The 16,592-nt window shown below is 34.1% G+C and overlaps 1 protein-coding gene across 3 annotated transcripts in view; it reads left to right on the top strand.

The window, feature by feature from the left end:
- LOC120778498 (bumetanide-sensitive sodium-(potassium)-chloride cotransporter) overlaps positions 1–11,371 on the top strand; it is a 38,435-nt gene extending 27,064 nt beyond the window's left edge. For 2 of the 3 annotated variants that reach the window (XM_040110323.1, XM_040110324.1), the window contains exons 5-21: positions 13–268; positions 1,165–1,418; positions 1,489–1,603; positions 1,680–1,819; positions 2,920–3,085; positions 3,241–3,383; positions 3,452–3,561; positions 3,652–3,787; positions 3,872–4,114; positions 4,184–4,423; positions 5,408–5,518; positions 5,607–5,826; positions 8,098–8,145; positions 9,881–9,978; positions 10,092–10,321; positions 10,389–10,615; positions 10,781–11,371. In XM_040110323.1, the coding sequence (XP_039966257.1) occupies positions 13–268; positions 1,165–1,418; positions 1,489–1,603; positions 1,680–1,819; positions 2,920–3,085; positions 3,241–3,383; positions 3,452–3,561; positions 3,652–3,787; positions 3,872–4,114; positions 4,184–4,423; positions 5,408–5,518; positions 5,607–5,826; positions 8,098–8,145; positions 9,881–9,978; positions 10,092–10,321; positions 10,389–10,615; positions 10,781–11,025 (2,982 nt within the window). In that variant the 3' untranslated portion in view covers positions 11,026–11,371. The remainder of the gene's footprint in view (positions 1–12; positions 269–1,164; positions 1,419–1,488; positions 1,604–1,679; positions 1,820–2,919; positions 3,086–3,240; positions 3,384–3,451; positions 3,562–3,651; positions 3,788–3,871; positions 4,115–4,183; positions 4,424–5,407; positions 5,519–5,606; positions 5,827–8,097; positions 8,146–9,880; positions 9,979–10,091; positions 10,322–10,388; positions 10,616–10,780) is intronic. The other variant, XM_040110325.1, reaches the window with a different exon arrangement.
- Positions 11,372–16,592: the final 5,221 nt, after the last annotated feature.

Raw genomic sequence — 16,592 nt, forward strand, 5'->3', positions numbered from 1 at the left:
TCCATCCCACAGAGTGCCAGCTTAAATCGCAATCAGGATCCGGAAGCGGGCAATATGAATGGTGCGCTTAAATTCGGTTGGATTAAGGGCGTTTTAGTCCGTTGTCTACTAAACATTTGGGGTGTTATGCTCTTTCTGCGTCTCAGCTGGGTCGTGGGCCAAGCTGGTGTAATTGAGGGCTTCATTTTAATTTTGACGACCACAGTGGTTACCTGTGTAACGTCATTATCAATGTCGGCGATTAGTACAAATGGTGTTATCAAAGGGGGTAAGTGAGAGTTTATGGAGATACTTGAAATATGTGTTAGGTTGCCTGAAAGCTAAAATATTGATCTGATTTAAACTTTTTTTGTATTGGATGTATGATTTATAAAAAAACGTTAGAGGGTTGCCACATTTGGAAATATTTAAATTTAAATAAAATATAGCGGAAAAAATTGCTACTAATTGACTTATCATAGACGGTTTAAAATTAATAATATTTTGGCAGTGTTGCCACCTGTTAAAAAATTTCAATCGGCAAAATTGAAAAAATAAACGAATGATTACAATATTACTATAAAAACAACGAGATTTGAAGAACAAATATTTTCGCGTTGCCACCTGTTTGCTAATATTTATTTTATTATTTGATAAAATAAATTCAATAGTAAATTATTGGTATCAAGCTAAATATATTTAAGAAAGATTTCTAATTTTTCTAAAAAGTATTTTTTATAACAGATGCCAAATAAAAAAAAAAATTAGTAAACAAAATTAAATTATAATAAAACTCGGCACCTAAGAGGTGTAATACAGCTACCAGTTGTAAGTAAAAAAAAAAACCTGATTTAAATTTTTATTTTTTTTGTGTTGAATGTATGATTTATAAAAAAACGTTAGAGGGTTGCCACATTTGGAAAATTTTAAATGAAAGAAATATATAGCGCAAAAAATTACTACTAATTAACGATGTTAAGATGATTTAAAATTAATAATATTTTGGCAGTGTTGCCACCTGTTAAAAAATTTCCATTCAGCAAAATTGAAAAGATAAACGAATTATTACAAAATGAGTATAAAAAAACGAGATTTGAAGAACAAATATTTTTGCGTTGCCACCTGTTTGCTATTATTAATTTTATTATTTAATAAATACGTATTAATTCCTCAAATTATTCTCAGGTGGGACATATTATATGATATCCCGTTCGTTGGGTCCGGAATTTGGCGGTTCCATTGGTCTTATTTTTTCACTGGCCAATGCCGTGGCCTGTGCCATGTACGTGGTGGGCTTCTGTGAATCTATGTTAGATCTGTTGCGCAGTTTTGGCCTCAGCATTGTTGATGGCGGTATTCAAGATGTGCGCATCATTGGTTGCATAACCATAACCATACTACTTGTTATTGTTGTCGTTGGTATGGAATGGGAGGCGAAGGTGACAATTGTTGACAAAATTATTCTAAGCATAAACCGTAATGATATTTTGTATTTTTCAATTACTTCAGGCACAAATCGGTTTACTTGTCATATTATTGGTAGCTATAGGCGATTTCCTGATCGGTTCGTTGATTGGCCCTAAGAGTGACGTTGAAAAGGCTGAGGGTTTTGTCGGCTATAACTGTGAGTGTAAAGTTTTGTTGTTTTTGTATAATTTATTCTTCATTGTTTGTGCTTCATTGCTGTTGTTGTCGTTTAGTTACAATCTTCAAAGAAAATCTTTTTCCCGACTATCGAAAGGAAGATGGCGTGCAACATGATTTCTTCTCTGTCATTGCTATTTTCTTCCCGGCAGCTACGGGCATTTTGGCTGGTGCTAATATATCTGGTGATTTAAAGGTTAGTTTATCTTTAAGTAATACTTTATGAGTAGTTACTGCGTTAATAATAGGATGGTTTTTAAATAAATAAGTGGGTTGCCACATTTTGAAAATTTTTAAACAAAAAGGTATGTACATATTGAGCTAAAAAATACAAATGGATAAGTTTACGTCGCTTTATAGTTGAAATTTTTTAAAGGGTTGCCACATGTTTCAAAAATTAAATTCAGAAAAAAATTTACAATATAAGCGAGTTATGATGATACGAATATATATAAAACTAAAGAGGTTTAAGTAGACATATAATGAATCGAGGTGAGCTGCCACCTGTTAACAATTTTGTATTATCTAATTGCTAAATTTAATGATATATGACATTACGGATATCAAAACATACATTTTTAATTAAGATTTTTGGCCAATATATATTTTTAGCGTTGCCATATCTTTAAAAAATTATAAGCAAACTTAATTTTTATTAAACCAGAAATTGTTAAGTCGGGCCATTGACGGTTAAGTTCTCACCGGCATCATTTTTGTAGAGCCGACAATTCCAAATTCTTGTTATTTTTATGGATGAAATGGCATTTCTTGAATCTCTTCAGGTTGCTCTTCGTTCCAAATGCGACAATTTTGCTTGTTTACATTCCCATTCAGCCAGAATGAGACCTCAATGCTCGAAAACATCGGATCTTCTTGGAACTTTCCAAGAGCCCATAGAGCGAAGCGATGTCGCTTGGGAATGCCGAGCGGCTTCAATTCTTAAACAAGCTGTATTTTGTACGCTTTCAATTTAAGATCTCGACGTAAAGTGGACCTAGTCGTTCCTAACGTGAGTGGGAATTGCTGCGAACGGCGCCGAGTGGACAATCCACGGTCTTCGTACTAAGGCTATCGAAAAAAAGTACCTCAACTTGGATCACCCGTTGGAATATTTTCATAATGAATTAGGTTGGAATCCAAAATTGGAGTTCGGAAACATTTTTTTAATATTGATCATTTATATTTATGTTGTTGTTGTTATTGTAATATTATTTTTATTTTATTTGACTTATTTTTTAATTTAATTTTGTATTCATTTTTTTATATTAATTTTTTTAATTTTATTTTTTTATTTAGGACCCACAAAAATCAATACCCAAGGGAACTCTCTTGGCCATTTTAATTTCAACCGCCACCTATCTCTTAATGGTACTCGTTTGTGCTGCCACAGTGGCTAGGGATGCCACCGGATATTTGGGTGACATGGCAAATGGCTCCTTTGCGTTTTTGAACTGCACGCCAGGTTAGTGCAAAATTAAATTAAGAAAATTTAAAATTTTTATATATGAATATTTTTAATGTTTTTTTTTAATATATTCAATTCAATATTTTTTTAATATTTTCAATATTTCTTTAATATATTCAATAGTTTTTAACAATATTACTGCTTAATTCCAGGTGAATGCAATTACGGTTTACAGAACTCATTTCAAGTTATTGAACTTGTTTCCGGCTTTGGACCACTGATCTATGCCGGCTGTTTTGCCGCAGCCATTTCATCCGCTTTGGCCAGTTTGGTCTCTGCCCCAAAAGTATTCCAGGTAGTTGGGGAGCATTTTATATAATTCATATGACAATAGTTTAATTTGAGTTATGTCATTCTATGTAGGCGCTGTGCAAAGATGAGCTCTATCCGAAAATCGCGTGGTTCGCCAAAGGATACGGCAAAAACAATGAACCCTTCCGTGGCTATGTGCTGACATTCATCATTGCTGTTGCGTGAGTCTTATTTTCGTTTTATTAATATTTATTATACTAATATTTATTAAAATATTTATATGGTTCTCTTGTTCGTTTCTCTCCTTTCAGTTTCATTTTAATCGGCGAACTCAACTTGATTGCGCCGCTCATTTCGAACTTCTTCCTTGGCGCCTATACGCTCATCAATTTTAGCACCTTTCACGCCAGCTTAGCTAAGCCGGTTGGCTGGCGTCCAACTTTTAAGGTACTCACATACATTTTTTCTCCAAATATTATAACTCCAAATTATTCCTATACTCTCTTTTTGACTCTCTCTTTCTCCCTTCAGTACTACAACATGTGGCTCAGTTTAATAGGTTCAATACTCTGTGTGGCCGTTATGTTCCTTATCTCATGGGTAACGGCACTCATCACTTTCGCCGCTGTATTGGCGCTATACTTAATCGTCGCGTATCGCAAACCCGATGTTAATTGGGGCTCCACAACACAAGCGCAGACCTATAAGAATGCGTTGATGTCAGTGCAGCAGCTCAATAATGTTGAGGAGCATGTGAAAAACTATAGACCACAGGTAAAATAAAATTACTGTTATGTAGTTGGATGATTAATTCTTTCTTTCTAACTTTTTATAAACCAATAGATCTTAGTGCTGTCGGGTTTGCCGAATACACGACCCGTACTTGTGGACTTCGCTTATATGTTGACGAAGAATCTTTCGCTACTCGTTTGTGGACATGTGCTGCGTGGTACGAGCTCTCAACGTTATAGAAATTACTTACAAGACCGCGCCACAACATGGTTCCGTAAACATCATATCAAGGGCTTCTATTCACTCGTGGATGGCGAAGATTTGGAGGCAGGTGCGCGTGCTTTAATGCAGGTGAGTGGCAAAAATGCTTGAAAGTTCTCAGTTTTGGGAGTTGTGTCAGTCAAGAGCCCTCAAAAGAGTGCTAACTTTGGCAATTTAGTCTGGGAGTATGGGAAATGGGAGAGTAAAGGAGACGAATTTCTCTCTTCCCAGCTGAGCCAATTTTGGGCGAAGGTGTTTGTAGGAGCTCGTGCTATCTGAAATCAAATAAGAGACTGCGTCTTAATCTACGTAAGACTTGGAAGTACAGTTTTATGTTTTTGGTGGAATTTTGCGTTAGTCTCCGAGTAATGTCATCGGAAATGCAAGTTTCGACACAAACGAGTTAAAAATTTGTGTGCTAGTGTTAAATGTGCCTAAGGAATGTCTAATCAATCGAGTCACTTTGTGATAAAACTAGTATGGCTGCCAGCCCACAGCGGGGTCGCAGGTACCTCCAATTCTGAAGAGCTGGCAATGAAAGGCAGTTGATAGTCCTTGACCAGATAATAAATCCAGATTCGTTCCGGTTAAGTAGACCCGACTGTCGTGGAAACGGGTAACGGGTCTTCTCCCACCAGCGCTCACGTTGTAAGATTGAGACTCTTACCGGATGAAAGCTGTGGAAGCAAAACAAAACAAGATGGAAACACCTCAACGTTTTCTCCTTAATTGTCCCGCCTTTACGAAATCAAGGCCTCAACTATTGGGAGTTCACACTTTCCGATGTGCCACTGAGCTGGTGACAATATCAACCCACTTTTTCAACTTTTAAGTTCGAACAAAAGATTGAAGGTCAGCTATCGAACCTAACCTAATCTAACCTAACCTAACTGAGCCAAAAGCTTCGACACTACAATGGATTGTACAAGAAAAAAACTAGCTTTTCAGTTTTATACCAATTGAATAATGGTATTAGGACCCCAAAAAATTTATTTTTTGTTAACCTTAGACCGACCTAATCCCCTAATATTTCTTCGAAATAAATTTTAATCCCATTATTTTGTATATCCAAAGGCCTCCGGTATCGGTAAACTAAAGCCGAATATTCTGCTTATGGGCTACAAAAATGATTGGCAGACATGCGATAAGAAGGACTTGGATCAGTATTTCAATATAATGCACAAGGTGAGTAAAAATTCTAAACATTAATATTCGCAAATCAAACTTATTTCTTTATAAAAATTTTTAATTTTCCCCGTTATATATTTTTCAGGCTTTGGACATGTATTTATCCGTTGCGATTTTACGTTTACCGAATGGCCTTGACTGTTCGCAGATTTTGGGTGACGAAAGTAGCGCCGCCAAAAATGTCCACGATATACCACGCACGCTGCAGCCGAATGAGAGCTCGGCCGATCTGATGTCCGCCGATAGAAGTGTGCAGAATGGTCTAAGCGGCAGCATGGACTCGCTAAGTCGCAATGTTTCACAAGGTAGCCAATGGCTCTATAGCCCCAAGGCACTGACTCATTAGTAAATGCTCATTATTATCACGTGTATAGTTATCTGCGCCGCACATACTATTTGTTATATAAATATGTAATTGCGAATGTAAATTTGCATGCGCGACTATTTATTGTGATAAGAATCCCACTACGACAATATTTAAGCTTGCTAGTTTATAGTTTAACGACTGATGAGGGCGCAAAGACAAATATTAGTTACTGTCTGCTGAAAATACATTAAGTGGGTTCGCTTTTATGAGATGGATTTTATTAGAAAAAAATTAAAATTTTTTTCAGTAAAAATAGCATAGCGACATGCAAACGAACACTAGCTAAAATCTAGTATAGTGTGTAAAGTAAAAATAGTTATATTAGGGAGGGCTTATTTTTATGTTTCGATCTTGTAGACATTTTTTTAGTATTATTAACCTGAAACAGCTTCTAAGCGAGGAGCAAATGAATTCTCACTAAAAAAACAAAATGAATTTAATGCGATAATGCAAACTCGGCTATATTTTTTTGAATTCAGAACTAAAATTAATATTCGGAGTGAAGTAATTTTATATAGAAAAAAGAGATATTGTGCTGAAATTTTGCACACGTTATTTTCTACTCAAGTGACTACTTTTTTGATGAAATCGCCGATATCGGACTACTATAGCATATAACTGCCATACAAACTGACGGCTCCAAATCATGTCCTTATATGGAAACCTTTTTATTTGGCGGGATATCTGCACGAAATTTGACACAGATTAGTGTTTAAGGCAAGGCTACAATATCCGAAGAAATTTTTTAGATCGGACCATTATAGCATACAACTGCCATACAAACCGATCGATCCAAACCAAGACCTTATATGGAAAACTTTTTTATTTTACAAGGTATCTTTACGAAATTTGGCATAGGTAGTTTTCTAAGGCAATGCTACAATCTCCTAAGAAAGTTTTTAGATCGAACTACTATAGCGTACTGCAATCATGCAAAGTACACGATCAAAATTAAGTCTTTATATGGAAAACTTTTTTATTTGACAAGGTATCTTTATGAAATTTGACACAGTTTATTTTCTAAGGCAACACTACAAACTCCGAAAAATTTTTTTTAGACCGGACCCCTATAGCGTGTAGCTGTCGTACAAATGAATAATCAAAATTTAGTCCTTATATGGAAAAATTTTTTATGTGTCAGGATATCTTTACGAAATTCGACACAGATTATTGTCTAAGGCAACGCCACATTTTCAGAATATTTTGCCCAGATCAGACTACTATAGCGTATAACTGCCTACAAACTGACTGGAAAAATAAAGATAAAGGTCTTTTTATACCTTTTTATGATATAAAACAAAAATAAAAATGCAGCGTGAAGGGTATTATAGCATCGATGCAGCCGAAGTTAACGTTGTTTCTAGTTTTTAATTTCTTCAAGTAAACGTTTTTTAATTTCTTCAAGTAAACGTTTTTTCTTTTTCTTAATTCCTTCGGATAAATTTTATATGACTTGAGCATTCGCTTGACACTCGCTTACAAAAATTGAGAACTGCTATTAATGTCGGAGGAGTTTTTAACTGAAAACACTAGAAATCAAGACAAAAATGATTTTTAATTTTCTGTTTAGACTAATTTTTTCATTATTATTATTTTCAAATTATTATTAAATTTTTATTAATTAAATTATATTTAAATTTATGAAATATCCAAGTGTTTTCAAATCTGTTTAGAAGGCCCACAGGGCGTCCATCTAATAAAATTTATTTTTTTTTTTAATATTTTGACATAATTATTATTATTATTTTTTTATTTTATTATTATTTATTTATTTATTTTTATTTTATTTGATTATTTTTTATTTATTTATTTTTATTGTATTTTGTTATTTTTATTTATTTGTTTTTTAATAAAAATTGCTAAATCTTTTATTTTTAGCATATTTTATCAAATCAGTCTTTAGCAAAATTAAATATATTCACAGATAATTTAGAAAATATTTATACTAGCATGTTATTATTATTGTTATTTTTTAATAAATTTCTAAGCCATTTTTAAATTGTAATTAATCATTTATTTCATCTTATATTCCTATATTTTTTGCATGATTGCACTTTTGTTATTAATCTCTTTGAACCTCACCCTTATTGTCCCGATGTATATACACACCAATATACTCTTAAAATCCGTTATAACCTGCTGCACATGTACCACATACCTCTGTACATACCTCTACTTGAATGCACTGCATTTGGCGGCTCAATTGTAGATGCTGGAGACTCGCCTAGAACAGAGAATGGCTTGAAACAATTAAAAAGTAAGTGGCATGTCAAATTTTATGACTTATAACTGTACATATTGCTTATTTTAGACACTACTATATAATATATTTGTGACTGTATGTTTAAGTAGCTTAAGTCGGCATTCGTTAATAGTGATAATTCGAAGAACTTAATAGGGACTTTTTACCTTAAACAATAACCTTGAATATGAAGTATGAAATTACGATTAAATACCGCGAAAGTAAGCATCCATATTTAAGCATAACCTGAACAGGTTATATAAAGTTTGTACGAAATCTGCAACATGTAGAAGGAAACGTCGGAGGCCCTATAAAGCACAATATGTAGTACTCGTGTACGAGTAAACGATCATCGTAGCGAGCAGAGATCTGCATGCGGTGGCCGCTACTAGCGAGCTGAGTCGGTTTAGGCATGTCGGGTTGAATACACACGAACTAGTCCCTCTGGAAAACTTTTCTATTTGAAAACATATCTTCTGGAAACTTGGCATAAATTATTATTCGAGGGAAGGTTAAAATTACTGAATATATTGTTCAGATCGGATCACTATAACTTATAGCTGCCATACAAACTGAAGACAAAGATTTTGCATGAATTTTTTTTTTATTTATGAAGATTATCGTAGCTTTGTGGCAACGATTGATTGATAAACGACATTAAGTCTATTGTGCCCTCTCCTAAAGTGAGTCACCTAGCCCCAGCATATCGATAAAGTCCAATATTCTGCTGGGTGATAGCGAAGCGATATGATCCCTATTTGGAAACATAGATCCAAGTCAATTAAACCTACTGAGCAACTTAGCATGCCGCATGCCATGAAGTTGTTGCCAATAACTCCCTCAACCTACTCCTTCTTCCTTGCGGAGAAGCTCCTTTATGGTATGGGAACCGACCCCAGTGAGGGGTTCAGGGTTCATGTTAGTGGATGCTGCGAAGCAGGCGAGCTCATCAGGGCACGCAGATGGTGCACTTGGTTACATTTCGCTAGGCTATTAACCGGATAACGATTTGATCTCATAGGAGGATATTGCTTTAAGTGCCACTTAACTATCGCTAAGTATGGTTATACGTTCGTGCAATAGTTGCGTTTAAGGTTTATCCCTAAGCACCGACTTGTGGTGAAAACTTTTGCCTGTAAAATGCTCGAAAAACTTCCCATCCTGTACCGATTCCCTCCGACGTTTTCAAGCCGTCAGTGTACCACTTGATTGTATTATACCTAAGCAGTAACTCGAGACTGGAATCATTCCATCCCTGCCATCCTTTCAACCTTGCTGCTAAAGGTAACGTTGAACTTCTTGGTGAAATTAACCGTTTTGGTAATCTTAACCCTTGGGAGGAGAGCCAACGATATTGTACTACTCAACTCTTTCATCCTCTGGGACAAGATTACCTTACCTCTGCCACAAAACCGCCCCATACGTGTTTAGCGGTTGCACGATCATGGTGTACAACCACCAAACGATGCTTGGCTTGCAGCCCCAAGATATTCTAGCCAGCCGATTGGACACCATTAGTGCTTTGGTCGCCTTGACCAATATCAGATTAACATGCTGCTTCCATCACAGAGTGGAATTCAGCGGGAGACCACCGTGCAACCGATGTCCATGTCTGCTTTAGTTTAAGTTCGCCTTAGGGTACTTCAGATATTTCTAATTTAAAAAAAAATTGTTATTTTAAAATATTAATTTATAATCCATATTTATTTGTCTCATGTAATGATTTTACTAACTTTGTTTCTAAAATTAGCCTCCAGCACCAGCGATTTATCCTTCATGGCAGGCACACAAGTTAAGGAAGTCTCCGGCTTGCCCGACCCAGTGGATCCAAAGGCACCACAACTCTTGGTGAGTGTAACCATGAAAACTAATGTCCAAAACAAAAACAAACATTTCTTAATATTATGATATATAACGCCAATTTCGATCAAGTATTTTTAAGCAAAACTTACAATTTTTAGACCAATTCCCTACGCAAGTCTAAGCTGAAGCACAATGATCCCGCATCGCTATATAAGGGTCCTGGTGGCGCCGAATTACCTAAGGAAGTATTAATGGAGCTGTCTCAGTTCACACGTAAGCGCAGTCATGCCGTCATCGATGTTTGGTGGCTCTACGACGACGGTGGTCTAACCCTACTTTTGCCGTACATAATCAGCACACGACGCACCTGGCAATCGTGCAAATTGAGGTGAATAATATAATTGTGGGATTATTTTTAAATATTTTTGTTCAACTTTATTGTCTATATTTGCCAGAGTATATGCTTTGGCAAACAAAAAGGCAGAATTGGAATTTGAACAGCGTTCGATGGCTAGTCTATTATCGAAATTCCGTATCGATTACTCAGACCTGACGCTGATACCCGACATAACGAAGAAACCACAAGAAACAACAACAGCTTTCTTTAATGAGCTTATCAAGGACTTTGTTGTGGGTGGTGACAAGGATAATGGGCCTTCAAACGTGGCGGCCGATGAGGAATGTAAGTAAAGTTACAGGTTGTATATCGAAATTTCATTTATTTGTGTAAATAGCTGGGTTTAATTTGTCAATTCGCTTCATTAGAAAGTTTATATTGTTTATTATTAAGTGGAAGACATTAATTAAATTTTCTAATAAATAATTATTTCTATCAAAATTTTTGCAGCAATTATCACCGAAGATGATTTGATGGCCGTACAAGACAAAACCAATCGTTACCTGCGTCTGCGTGAATATCTACACGAACAATCAATGAAATCCGATCTGGTCGTGATGACGTTACCGATGCCCCGTAAGAATATTGTCTCGGCACCGTTATATATGGCGTGGCTGGAGAGTTTGAGTCGTGACATGCCGCCATTCCTATTCGTGCGCGGCAACCAAACCAGCGTTTTAACCTTTTACTCGTAGAAAATCGCACCTGAACCAACTCATGCATACATACATACATAGTACATATGCAAATTGTATGTGTGTGTGTTGATTTATGTATACATACATATAGTTAAATGTATAAGTACAATGTCACTTTGTAAGTGCTGTGTGCACAAGCACAAAAAAATCAACTTTCATCAATTGTTTTCACTGTTCTTTTGTTTAATATATCTTATTTATTTCATTTTATTTTATTTTAAAATGACCTTTTTAAGCCACTCGCTAATGTAAAAATGAAATTAATTATATTAATTATTATGATCGTTGTAAAATTGTAAAATTTTTTTGAAAACAGATTAAAACGATATATTAAAGCACGAAACATACAATTATGTTTATATGTATATGTAAATATGTATATCTGAACTTAAGTAGCAGTAGGAAATCATAGAAGGTATAAATAAAAGTTATTAAGGCAGTACCAAAACAGTAAGTTCCAGGAATCTCAATTACGCAGATGTTCGTGCAAATGTTATTGTTGTTATAGTAGTGCACCACATCCATATATTCCTCAAATTAGGTGATCTTTTCATGACCTGTCGTACTTCTGCTAACTTTGTGTCCCACGCATGCAAATCTGAAATACTGAAAAGGGTATGTTGACAATTAATACGACAAGTCAAACAGTTACTGATGTTGTTGTTGTAGTGACTGTAGAATTCAGCCTAATTGACAGTCCTTGACCGAATAAAAAATCCGGATCCCTCCCAGTTACGTAGACCCGACTGTCGTGGGAACGGAAACGAGTTTCGAGTAGAAACTTGTGCCCCCTTTAAGCAATCTCAACAACATAAAGCTTTCTTTTTCATCGATAAGTAAATTATCGATGAGTTTACATACTTGGAGAAACACACTCCAAACCTGGTGATTACTACAAATGTGGCGAGCAAGGTGTTTATTGCCAGAAGTAGTACACCCTGGAGACCAAAGATTTGTATTTCTAATGCAGAGCTTGTTGTACGAGCTTTAGCAAGCGCGTGAATGTAAAGAGAGTGTTATTGTTTTTATAGCGGCAAAGATTTCGTTCAGAACTCTGATGAGTTGACCGTTTTTCAATGGATTGAAATGCGGATCCATTATGTTTACGGAGAAGTTGTCGAGAATTACCGAATTTCACAATGTGAGGTAACAACAAGATATAGACACATTTTATTTACAATGAATTGTTTTGTCAATAATTCTTCAGATATTGTTAAACAAATTACCTTAAATATAATCTGACGATTTTATATTTACAATGAAAACATTTGCCTAACAACTTTTCACACAAAACCGTGAATTCGCAATTTTCAAATTGCGTACAGTACGCATGAAAATTTCTAGAACATTTCCGAGGCACCCTGTGTCACTCGTCAAGCAGATAACCAATCCAATCATGAGCAAATCAATGACTCAGCATATGCACAAACCATTCCATGTGTAATATTGTATTGCTATTTCATTCGCAGATACATTCCACTTGAAATACCACTCGTGGTTCCGTTCATTGCCTATAGAGTCGTCACGCAGCACAGTGTTGTATTACGTGGTTACCGCTTAAATTAATTAATTACTAAAGTTTGAAGAAGTCTAATTTTTGAAGCGTGTTAGTAATTTAAAAACCACATGCTCGATTGTTATATTTAATATTACTTGTTAATTTGGTTGGACGAACTCAAAGGACATATTATATTAAACAAGCAAATAGTAGACCCCTGGTTTATGCAATAGGCAACTCTATTGGATAAGTGGACCCTGTAGTGTGCAGAATAGTGGCAAAATATTTAATTCTGCAATTTTAGTAATAATAATCCGGTTCATATGTAAACTTCAATTTTTTCTATTGTTGGTTGAATATTGCGCGTATGTTTGCGCTAAAGTATTGATAAAAGTGTAATCTATAAAATCGCACATCTGAGTCGAAATTGACAAATCGCAATCGACATTAATGAGTTGGAAACGCAACCAAAACGATAAAAGGAGTCCACGGCGAATTTTGTGCAGGAAAGCGGACGCCAAATCAGATTAGACTAAAGTAATAAGCGCAAAGTGAATACTACGTGTAACAAGTTTTTCTTCCAAGTTTATTTGTCAAGCAGCATTAATTGTTAAAAAACCAACGGGCAGGTGTTCCTGCGTTTTCACTGTCAAGTATTCGACAAGGATCCTTGTACCTGTAAAAAATCTGAACCAGCTCCGATTTGGGAATAGTTACAACTGATGCGTGGTATTACTGACTAGTGATCAAAGGTAATGCATATTTCTGCTCCCTAAAATGTAATGTAACTTTTGTTGAAAATATTATAAAGTCAAGTCAAGTCTAATATATGTATTTCTCGCCAATTAGTGTAACTTTCCACATGGAAATGAAAAAATGTGTACCACCATAAATAAATGCCGGTTTAAGGCAGTTTCATAATACCAGATTAAAAAAGCTTACTTAATCCTCAATTCTCTTTACCTCTCAAGTGAAAGTGCTATTTTATTTGTAAAAAAAATTATATTATTCTTATACAAACAACAGCAATTTTATGATTACATATACCATATACGTGCAAATGCATATTTTGACATTTTGGACGATTGGTTCCCATACCATAAACATAGCGTATTTTTTCTTTTATAAATTGTGTACTTAACAAAATTAAAAAGTAAACAAACTATATAAATATTTGAACATTGGACAACACGAAAATAACTGATCAAACAATGGATATTTATAGCGTGCAATAATTGATATATGTACATATATTAAGAAGTTTGAATGTGGGACAATATTCATCATTGGCAAATATGTATATATTTTTCTAATTGATTCCAATTTTATAAATACAAGTATTTCTCATTGCCTCTCATTAAAGCTGACAATTTAGCGCATTTTTGTGATTAATAAAACCATGTGGACATTACAATGTTCATACATATGAATGTACTATTTTTAAAGATTGATTTGGCCGACATCCGGGGAGTGCGGGCAAACGTGCCAGTGGCTATTGCATGTTGTCGAAAATGTTTCATAAAACTATAAATAAATCTCGCCAAAGTTTGGAGGACGGATGTTACGCATGCAACAGGAATACATACCTATAGTTACTTACATATAGCCGATTGAAAGGCAAATTGTAAAATCATAAATGCTCAAAGCCACACGTACATATATAAAAATAATATGTTGGTTGGCACATATCAAGTAAATTGTTGCCAAATTAATTTAAGTATGCAGTGATAAGAAACGTTGGGCCATTTGAATTTTAGCCTAATAAGCTAATGTTATCGGTAGTAAGTGATAAAGAATTTTATTACGTGGATTAATGCTCTGAAATATGATTTACATTTAGCATACACCTACAGATAATGAGCTATACGTATGCACATATTTATGTACTTGTATCAAACGTATTTTGATTGAAGGCAAAATCAGCAATATAAATATTAGGTGTGACCTACAAATCAATGATTTTTTTAGATTTGTTTGTTGAGATGGAAAATGTAAATTTATATACATAAATATATTTAATACCAGATAAGTCAATCAAATTCAATTTAATTTTCAAATAATTAAGTTTATTAGCACGTCCAGTTATTACCTCCATACATATAGGCATCTAAATAACATCGTATTTGCTTTTCTATTAATAAAGTAGCAGTAAATTTATTCATGTACGTATGATGTACGTGTGTTCAAAATAATAATTTCCGAATAAAATATTCCCTCATTTCATAATTTTTCAATGAGATTACGTTTCTCGTCGGTGCAATACTTTCCCTTACCTACTAAATATTTTGAATTGGAAAAAATCGTCTATTTTTCTAATAACTATTATGTATATTTACTATGCTTACTGTTTCGTTTGCAAATATCTCAACTATATGGAAATACATATGTACTCTTTTTATTCTTTACTATTATTATTTTGAACACAATTGTATTTTCTAACGTTTTACATTTTTCATCATGTGATTTGACTAGACAACAGATTTGTAAATAGCCACGTGTCTATGACACAGCTTATAACTTTCAAAGTTATCAACCTGAAAATGTGTGCTATCTTGTAGTAAAAAGCTTACTTTGTGCATATAATGAGTGTGATGAAATAGCTCATTCGTAGCGAGTTATCAGCATTTGTTTGCTGAATTTTGTTTCAATGTAGCATTTCAGATAAAAACCTCAAAATGTGCTATATCTCATAAATTAGAATTTTTACCCGTAAATACGTACAAATGTATATAATTATGCATTAAAACCTACAATTTTTTATAATTTTTATCTTTATTATTATTATTTTTTTGTCAAATAAATTTAACAAATAGATAATGTAGAGGTTGTCTACGTTGGCATATAAATTAATACATAGTTGTCATGCTTAGAATGCCCCAAACAAACTTGTAGTGTTTTGTCGTAAGATCTCCATGTGGGAAATACCGATAGGAGCTTAGAATTTAGACTGTCAAGTGGTTTTGGCTGTCAGTACTTTACCAAAATGTTTGAGCTTTTTCTAGACCTCATTTCAACAATGATAGTCACGCGCTCAATTCGACAACTACGGCAGTTATTTACGAATAAAATTACATTTTAATGACATTCGAGTTCAAATTAGCGGAACGGTTTGCGTCATTAACGCTAAAAGCTAAATAATAAAACTGGAATGAACAAAATTTAACAGCTTTTTATTTCTAAAAACCTGAAAAATAAAAGAAAACTAATTCTAAAAAGTTTTATAACCGAAAAGCGCTGTTTTTAGCTTGTAATATCTGGCTCATTGGGAAAGTCGATATATAATTTTTTTTTTTTTTTTTCAGAAAAAGTTGTTTGCAGTTAGTTACAGTGATTATATGAAGTGAAAGTGATTTACGTTCTTAAAACAACACATTTATTATTTGTATATAATAAAAATTATAATATTGTTGTAAATTCGTAATGTGAATATAAATTTTCTCATTTAAAATTGATGACCAACACAAAAATCGGCGACTCCACGAAATGTGAACCGCAATGAGAGGTTTTTTGTTTTTGTTTAAATTAAATTCCGCCTTCTAAATTTATAAAAATGTAATTTTTCACAAGGTTCAAATTGCGTGTGTAATCACACACTGTGCAAAATAACAAACCACAACAAAAACATTGAGTCGCAAACTGAGCATTAAATACCAATACCGGCTCTGATTTCGACGAAAATTTTGAGCCCTGCAAAAAGTTTTAGTATACAAATATACATACATCATACATATGCGTATGTATTTATATTTGTTAGCTTCTGTATTGTTTTTGCTGATGCTAGCATAGGCATATCTACAGTTGTGTTCGAAAAATTACCAGTGACTTCATTTCCGTTGAATTAAAACACTGTTATCGGTGTGAAATTCTTTTGGTGTGTGTTTATTTCTGCCAAATTTTCATAACCTTTAATTGATAAGCTTATCAGTTGTATTTCCGGGAAATATTTATTGTAACTTTATGTTACGTCATATTTCCAGAGAATTTCGTTTTTGTGTGTTTTAGAGGTTATATCCATTTGCAAGTCAAATAACTGTACTTTTTCGTACATTTTTTTTTTAACTATATT

The sequence above is a fragment of the Bactrocera tryoni genome, chromosome 5 (assembly GCF_016617805.1).
Source record: "Bactrocera tryoni isolate S06 chromosome 5, CSIRO_BtryS06_freeze2, whole genome shotgun sequence".
NCBI classification, from domain to species: Eukaryota; Metazoa; Arthropoda; class Insecta; order Diptera; family Tephritidae; genus Bactrocera; species Bactrocera tryoni.